The sequence below is a fragment of the Sapajus apella genome, unplaced genomic scaffold (assembly GCF_009761245.1).
Source record: "Sapajus apella isolate SASKATOON/1434 unplaced genomic scaffold, GSC_monkey_1.0 scaffold77, whole genome shotgun sequence".
Lineage (NCBI taxonomy): Eukaryota > Metazoa > Chordata > Mammalia > Primates > Cebidae > Sapajus > Sapajus apella.
The window spans coordinates 9509564-9518201 of NW_022437017.1; the positions used below are offsets into that span (position 1 = coordinate 9509564).

The following is an 8638-nucleotide window of genomic DNA, read 5'->3' on the forward strand; positions in this document are numbered from 1 at the left end:
GGAGGAGGAGGAAGAGCAGGAGAGGGAGGAGGAGGAGACGGAGGAGGGGGAGGAGGAGGAGAGCAGAAGACCATGTAGTGGTTTAGACTAGAGTGGTGATGGCTGTCGAAGCAGCACAGAATGGGAGGGAGACTCAGGGAGAAGAGCGAACGCTGCATGATTAGTTCGAGGACTTCAGGCTAAGTGGACTTCAGAACCAAATGCCAGCTCCAGCCCGTCACCACTCCAGCGACTCCCCCAGACTCCTCTTTGATGTGGGGGTGAGCGTCTCTGTCTCCCAGGCTACAGAAAGGAATGACTGGGACTGAGGCTGTGTTGGGGGGGGGGGGGGGGGGGGGGGAGGTCTGCCAGGAAGAGCAGAAGTGGGGTGGTCCTGGGGGCTCTGAGCTGGATTTGATGAAGCCGGGACCTGGCTCCCCCGTCCTCTCTGGGAGTCTCCAGCGTAGTCTCCCAGGGGAGGGGACTCACACGCCCACAACACCGTCACACTTGGAGGAGGAACTTCGGGGGAAGCACAAGCCTCACCGCCCCTAAAGGATGTGGCTCTCCTGAGGTGGGGATGTGGAATTGGTTGGTCACCTGTCCCCACCTAAGGATCGCCCCAGCGGCTGGGAACCTGGAAGGCGCCACCACCCCCTGGTCCCTTCTCTGTGGTCCTTGTCCTCAGTCCACCTCCCAGCCTTCTGTCCCCAAATGCCACTGCCTGGAATCCCCCCCCCCCCCCCCCCCACCCTGCTGGGGGCCCGAGAGTTTGGGCATCCCCTGCCCAGTGTCGGACCCACCAGACTCAGTGGGGTAGGGGGCCTGAAACCCCCACGCCCCCGTCCCATTACGGCCCCTCCTGGCAGAAGCTGGCTCCCATCAGAAGCAGTGTGGGGCTCTGGCGAGCACCTTTCTCTTCAGCCTCAGCCTGCTAGTCTGTAGGGTGAGCACGGGAACCGCATCAGGCTTTAAAGGTCTTGGCGGGGGGTGAGCTGAGGAGGAGGGAGAGGGCTGTGGGCACCCAGTGGGACCCCTCCCCACCTCAGAGCCTACCCTCCTCTCCCTCCCTCTCTGCAGGGAGGTGGGAACCTGATCCCTGATCCCTTGGGCTGCTCTGTCCCAGGCCCTGAGGCTTAGGGAGAGGGTGCTGGTGTGGGGGCAGCAGAGTCACCTGTGCCTTGAGGACAGTCCCACAAGAGTCTGGTTCTCCCAGCTTGGGCAGGCTGTAGGTCTGTCCCCATTCCGTGCATCCCTGTGGGAACCTGCAGTGTCCCCTCCAGACCCCCAGCCCCTCTGGCACCTCACACACCCTCTCCAGAGAGATCTCATTCTGTCCGTTTCTCAGATAAGTAAACTGAGGCTGAAGCCCTTTTGCCCAGGATCAGCCAGGGACAGAGCCCAGGGGAGACCCAGGTCTCCAAGGCCCCCGGCGCTGGCTACCTCTACTGGCTAGTGGGGCCGGGCATCTTTCTCTGGGGTGTCCGTAAGAGGTGTGGACACCTTGCAGAGAAAAGTGGGTTTCTTGTAAAAGGCACAGGGATCCTTCCCTCCCTTCCCTCTTCTCCTCTTCCTCCTCGGCCCCTCATCCCTCCTTTCATCCGAGTGCTTGTAGCGGGCGGACACCTGTCCCTTTGAGGGGGTCCCGGATTGCCTCTCCCGTTTCAGCCTCAGCCCGTGATGCTGGCATCCAGTGGGGGAAGAGGTGGGGGAGAGGTCATGCCACTATGACCTTCCCAACTCCACCCCCGCAGGCCCCCAGTCCCTGGCATCCCCCCACGCACCCACCACCATGCAGAGTGCCAGTCCCTGCACCAGACGCCCTCAGCATGCAGCTCCATGATGGATGCTGGTATTTGTCCCTAGGACAATCTGTCCTGCTTAAGGGCAAAGCATCCCATCCACCTGTGTGTGGGGGGGTCCCTGCCTCAGTTTCCCCCACACTAGGCTACACCATCCTTCAGGGATTCTGGGCTCCTGCCTCCGCATGGTGCCCCTGGGAGGAGATGAGGCCCTTTTTTACCCGCCTCCACCTAACTTTGTATTATCCATATACATATTTTTTCTGATCAGTTACAAAAAATACTTTTCCTCCGGAGTTGCAATTTAAACAATATTTGAAGACGGCCGAAGCTATCGACCCGGCGACCGTGATGAATTAGAGACGGTAATTCGAATTCATCGACCGCCCCCACCCCCGCCGAGGAGCCCGCCCGCCCCTCCCCCAGCCCCTCTCCCATAATTACTGTTGGAGACGGCGCCAGGGGAGGGCTTCGACCAGGCGGCAGCACCGAAGCTGCGGGACTCCGAGGACCTTGGGGTGGGGGTGGGGTGAGGCTCCGGCCCGTGGGAATGGCTTGGGGGCTGCAGGACTCCTGAACTAGAGGGGCCCAGAATCTGAGAGTGTCAGACCCAGATTTCGGCGCCCCCACACGCACATTTTACAGATGGGTAAACTGAGGCAGGTAGACTAGGCAGTGGGGCCGGGACTCCAGAGGTCTGCCGTGGGATTCCTTGCGTGCTTTGGTGAAACAAAGAAACCACCCATTCCTCTCTGCCCAGTCCTACCCCACGATGGGGAAGGAGGATGTGGGGGTGGGTACGGGTGGCCTCCAGCGCCCCGAGTTCCTTTCCTGTCCGTGTCTTTTCCTTTGTCTCTGCGTCTGTCATCGTCCAGCCCGCACCTCCGTTCCTTTCCGGGCTGCTTCTCTCCTCCCGTCTTGTCTGCGCTCTGGGTCTCTCTCGCACGCTCTGGTTTTGTCTCCCTGTCCCCCACCTCCAACTCCACCCACCTTCCTCTCCCCATCTCCACCTCTCTCCCTCCCTCTCTGTCTGTACCTGCGGGTCTCTCCCTCCCTGTCCCCGTCTCCCTGGGGGCCCCGGCGCCCGGCGGGACGCTCGGCAGCTGCGGGAACGCGTGGCCCGCCCTAGCCGGGCGAGAGCGCGAAGCGTGACCCGGGGCGCAAAGTTGCCCGGGGATGCCCGCGGTGCCCGCGGAGCGGGGGATGGCGATGCAGAAGGAGGAAGGGGGGCGAGTCCTCCGCCACTGCGGGGCTGAAATGGGGCGGAGGAGGCCGAGTTCTCTATCTGAGCCCTGGCGTTCGGGGCGTCGCTGTGGCGATGGGGACGCGCTGTAGAGATGGGGACGCGCCCGCCCGGCCGCCTCCCTCTAACCGCCGCGATTTGCCGCCACTTAACCGCTTTTCATTTGCGCAGTGACTGGAACTAAAGGCCTCGGCCGGAGCCTAATGACCCCGCACCGCCTCGTTTGTCCCAGGCGGAGTCCGGCGGTGTAGACGCGGCCCCCAGCGCACCTGAGACGCCACAGGTGCGGAGCTCTAACGGCCTGAAGCCCGTGGAGGCCGGAGCGGTGCTTTGTGGGGCCACAGCGGGGACGGCGGACCCGGCAGAGACGCGGCGGGCAGGGTGGTCCAGGTTTACCATCCTCAACACCCCAGCGCCCCGCCGGAGACTCGGTGGTGCCAGGTACGGCGCCCACCCCTCCGGTCCCCCACGCACCCCTGAGACGGCGGCGACTGTCGTCACTCTCCCTTCCTGGACGGGAAGCCCGGGAACCCAGATCTGAGACTGTCATTGTCACAAGTAAGGAAAGCCAGGCACAAACGCAGGCTGTTTGCCCACCTGCAACTCCACCCGCATTGGGAAGGGGAAGGCGGAGGCCTGGATGGCGGTGGGACCGCAAGAGCGAACACGGACCGGACCGGGATGCAGGGGAAGCAGGCGGTCTCCAGGTCTCCACGCAGGGCTGGCGGGTGTTGCTGACCCGGCCGCGGGGACCCCCCCATGGGACTTGTCGCCTGAGGTTTGTCCCTCTGTGACACTCTGGCAGATGTTTTCTGTGGCCCCCAAATCTGCAATTCCAGTAGCCGATGTTGCAGATTGGGTCGTGTTGCACAACGTGACAGTGAGAAAAATGGAGAGTGCATGGACTCCGGGTGCACCCACGGTGGACACAGTGCTCCCAAATACGTGCTGGGGAGGGGGCAGGAGGCGGTGGGTATCGCGATGGAGAAACCGTCCCTGCCTTACTGGTGTGATGGCAGCCACTTGGTGTCTAAAAGTCACAGCTAGACCGGGTGCGGTGGTTCAGGCCTGTGTAATCCCAGCACTTTGGGAGGCCGAGGGGGGCAGATCACCTGAGGTCAGGAGTTCGAGACCAGCCTGGACAACATGGTGAAACCCCCGTCTCTACTAAACAATTAAAAAAAAAAAATTAGCCAGCTGTGGTGGCCGGTGTCTGTAATCCCAGCTAGTTGGGAGGCCGAGGTGGGAGAATCACTTGAACCTGGGAGGCAGAGGTTGCAGTGAGCTGAGATTGCACCACTACACTACAGCCTGGGCGACAAGAGTGAAACTCTGCGGAAAGAAAGACAGAAGGAAAGAAGGAAGGAAGGAAGAGAGAAAGAAAAAGAGAGAGAGAAAGAAAGAAAGAAAAAGAGAAAGAAAGGTAGCAGCCAGGCGTGTGCCCTCTGCCACCTGAGGCCCCGCACTGCACGTCACCTTGAGGGCCGTGGCTGGGTGAGGGATGTGAACACCTGTCTGTGATGGGCACACGGGTGTCTCTGCACGTGTCACGAGGAGGACAGACTCAAACCATCCAGGTTCATGTGACCTCTCTGGGCACAAGGTTACCCTGCCACAGTCAAAAGACAATTTATTTTCCAGTGCTCGAAAGTGGAGAAATCTAAGAACCCCAGGAGAGGTTCCAGCTAGTCATCTTGCTTGCTCTGCAGAAGGGGGAAACTGAGGCCAGCCTGTGGGTCCAGGCTAGGGGGCATTGTCTGGTCCCCCTGGGGTGGAGGGAGGAAATGGCTTGCTGGGGAGGAACAGCAAAGGGGCCCGGCTGTCCTGTCTTCCCGCCCCCCTGCCTGGCTGGGCTGCCTTGGGGCACAGCCACAACCCCCACAGCCTCTTTGCTAGTGGGGCGCCTCCCAGAGCCCCCGCCTTTCTTGCCCTTGTGCTCAGAGAAGCGATCGATCAGGCGCCAGCCGCCGAGGCTATTGTCCCTGTGGCCCGGGTGGGCAGCCCCTCCCCAGCACCACCAGGGAGAGCGACCCCCACCTAGGCGAGGGGCTCTCCTGCACCCCCACCCCCCGCCTAGGAAATGGGGGCCTGGTCGGGATGGTCAGAGGGCAGGTGTGGACTTAGCTGTTGTCAGCTGGGAGGGAGGGGGGAGGAGGGTCCCCAGGGGGCCGGTGGCTGAGTGTGAGACAGAGACTGAGGCAGAGAGACAGAAAGGGAGCAGCGACAAGGGGCAGGAACAAGAGAAACAGGGAGAGCGAGAGGAAAACACAGAGATGCCAGTGTGTTCCGACCCAGAGAGGGGAGCAGTAGACAGCAGAGTCAAGAACCCAAAAGCCAGGCGGGCAGGGGCGCGCGCACCCGAGCCAGGGCCAAACTGCGCGGGGCGGGCGCCGGGGCCGGGTGTGAAGGCCTCTGGGCCGCGCGAGCCGAGGGTCTCCCGGGCCGCCCCTCCCCCGCCATTCTCGGGTGACCTTTGCCAGCGGCCGGAGGGGAGAGGGAGGGGGTATCGATCGCCCGGCCGAACTACAAAGAAGCGCGCGCTGGGGCAGGGGGGGATGAGCGCGGGCTCCGTATCTGCTACTGAGCTGCGGGCGCCCGCCGCACGGTCTCGGAGCTCTTTGGCCGGGGCTGGGGGCTCAGCAGCTCCTCTCCACCAGTGCTGGAGGAGGGGAGTGGCACCTTAGCTGACAACAGCAGCTCGTTCGAGGACACAGCTCCCCTGAACAGGCGCGCGCGCGCGCGCGCGCACACACACACACACACACACACACACACACACACACAATGAGCTTTCCTGAGGGCTGCCTGGGGAGGGCTCCGGCCTCCCAGCAGTCCAAACAGTACTAGAGAACCCCTACCCGCTCCCGAAAGGGCAGAAGCGGCGACAGGGGAGGGGGAGGCGGCACAATTCCTTTCTTCCTTTTGGCAACGGTACAAACGGGCAGGGGCGCGGATCGCGGTCTAGCTCCCTGCGAGGGGGTCCCGGGAGGCCGGGCGCGCGGGCGGGGCTTCGGGAGCTGGCCCTGGGCATCCGGCCGCCGCCGGCTAGGTGCCGGGGAGTCGGGCCCCGGCGCCCCGCGGGTCTGGCCGAGCGCGCCACGCTCCTACCTGCCAAGCGCAGCGCCGACATGCGCTGGAACTCGGGCTCCTGCAGCCACTTCCACATCCTGCGGAAGGTCTCGCGGCCAGATTTGAGCTTGCTCCACGGCTTGGGGTTGCGCAGCAGGTCGGAGAGCGTGCCCTGCGAGCGACACAGGATGCGCTGCGCGAAGATCGCTTGCGGGATGCTGTAGCGCTTCAGCTCCGCGGTGATGCGCTGCGCCACCTCCTTCGTGTTGATCTCCTCGGCCGCCGCGCCCGCGCTGGGGCCGCTGCCGCCCCCGCCGGGGCCGCCGCCTCCCCCGTGCGGCCCGTGCGCCCCGGCTGCTGCCAGCCCGCCCAGCGGCGCCAGCAGCCCCGCGGCGCTCCCGCTGCCCGCTCCGCCTCCGCCCGCGCCGCCACCGCCTCCAGGCAGCCCGCGGGCCAGTGCGTCCTCCGCGCGTCCCAGCAGCGCGGCGTGCGGCTCGAAGGCGGCGGGCGGCAGCAGCTTGTCCCCGGCCAGGTGGCCCGGCGCGCCGTAGCCGGCCAGCGGCGGGGGCGGCGGCGGCGGCGGGGGCTGCGGGGCGCCGTGCAGCGCGGGCGGCAGCGCGTTGGGCAGCGGCGACAGCGGCGACCCCATGGCGGGCAGCTCCTTGCCGTAGGGTCCGTAGAGGTGGCCCACAGAGGCGAGCGCCGCGCGTTCGTCGCGCATGAGGGTGAAGCTGCCGCTCACGCTGGCAGCCAGACGCTGCGGCGGGGGCGGCGGGGGCGGCGCGGCAGCCGGGTGCGGGTGCGCGTGGGGGTGGCCGCCGTGCGCCCCGGCCACGGCCGCGGCCGCCGCGTGCTGGTGGAACTTGTCGGCCACGGCCGCAAGCGGCGGCAGGTGCTGCAGAGGCGTGAGCGTCGTGTAGGTGCCGCCCAGGCCCGGCGCCTCGCAGGCCATGCCCATGGCCGGGTGCAGCGGGCCAGCCAGCTCCCCGCGGAAGTCCGCGCCGCTGCCCGCGCCGCCCGCGCTGCCCGCGCCCCCAGCGCCCCCGCCGCCGCCGCCGCCGTCCAGCAGGCTCGCCATACCGGCCACCAGGCCTGGGCGTCCGGGCGCCACCAGGCCGCGGTGCTGCGCCGCCGCCGATCGCGCGTGGCCCGGGCTCAGCAGCTCGCCCGCCTGCGCGTGGGCCACTCCGTGCAGGCCCCCCAGGCTCTCCAGGCTCAGCTCCATGCTCGGCCGCCCGCCCGCCGCGCGCGCTCCTCAGCGCCGGCCCCGCGTGCTCAAGGCTGCCGCATGACTCCCGCCCGCTCCCCGGTGGCTGCGCGCGAGGCTGCCCGGCTGCGCGGCGCACGGCCCGGCCCGGCTGCGAGCGCGGCCACCAGGATGTGGCAGGGGAGCGGCCGCTGGCGCCCGGGCCCTGGTCTGACGTCAGCGCCTCCGCCCACCTGCTCCCGCCGCCGCGGCCTCCCGCAGCCTAGCTCCCCGCCCGCCCCGGGGCCCTCGAGCACTAGGCAGGTCGGAGTCGGGCAGACTTGGGGCTTCGGCATCCCCCCGGGCCAGCCGTACCCGGGGGACAGAGGGCGGGGGTCGGAGGAGAGACTCTGTCCAGGTGGGGCTGGGGGCCTCGATCCTGCGTCTCCGATTTCTCGTCTCCGCGTGGTTCTCTCTAGAGTGCCGACTGTGGCTTTCCTGCCCGGAGCCCCCAAGTCCATCTCCAGGGAGTTTCTGGAAGTGTGGCTGGACGGTCGCCTCGGAGGCACGTGTCCCCCCTTCCCTGCAGAACGCCAGGAGCTGGGTCCCTGCTGCAAGCTCAGCTACCCCTTCCCCTGCTCATAACCTACGGAGTCACTGCCTCCTTCCCACGACCTCTTACTGGGGGAAGTGGGGGAAAAGGGAGGTCCGCTGGCTAGAGCAGGGCCTCTGTGCACTCCAGGTGCCAGCATCTGCCCAGGTGTGGGCACCTGGGCCTCCAGGTTCCCGACTGTACAATGGGCTGTCGGGCTTAGGGTTGCCAAAGCCTCCTTGGCAGGGCCCGCTGGAGGCACTGGAGCCTGGCGGTGACCACTGAGAGCCTCTGTCACCCTGCAGCCCACGGAGGCTGAGGCTGGATTCCCTGCCTGTCTTCTGAGACGTCCCTGGTGCAAACTCTTTGGCCCTGGGACTTCTCCTCAGGGTGGGGGAAGCCGGGGCTCTCCTTCTTCTCAGCACCTGGAGACAGGTGAGGCCCAGGAGCCCCCTGGGAACTGGAATAGAGGGCGGTAGGGCTCCTGTAATCACAGAGACTCCCAGGGGACTAGATCACTCCAGTGCGGTAAGGTTATGGCTGGGGGTAGGGAGGGTCTAGACCAGAACCTAGAGGGGCCTTGTCTTGGGGGCCAGAGTCTGGGATGCAGAGTCCAAAAACCAGCCTGGGTGCCTTCCTGCTTCCCCGTGCCTCTGCCCCCAGGTAACCCTTGAGCACTTTCTAGAAGAGGAAAGGGGAGGGTCAGGTTGGTGCGGCTTCGGTTTGTGGGAGCCTCCAGTTGCCCCCGTCTGTGCTGAGGGAAGAGC

At 65.9% G+C, this 8638-nt stretch overlaps 1 protein-coding gene across 1 annotated transcript in view; it reads right to left on the reverse strand.

The window, feature by feature from the left end:
- ONECUT3 (one cut homeobox 3) overlaps window positions 1-7318 on the reverse strand; it is a 24380-nt gene extending 17062 nt beyond the window's left edge. Inside the window, exon 1 of the mRNA XM_032252518.1 lies at window positions 6133-7318. Within this exon, the coding sequence (XP_032108409.1) occupies window positions 6133-7318 (1186 nt within the window). The remainder of the gene's footprint in view (window positions 1-6132) is intronic.
- Between the last annotated feature and the right edge of the window lie 1320 nt (window positions 7319-8638).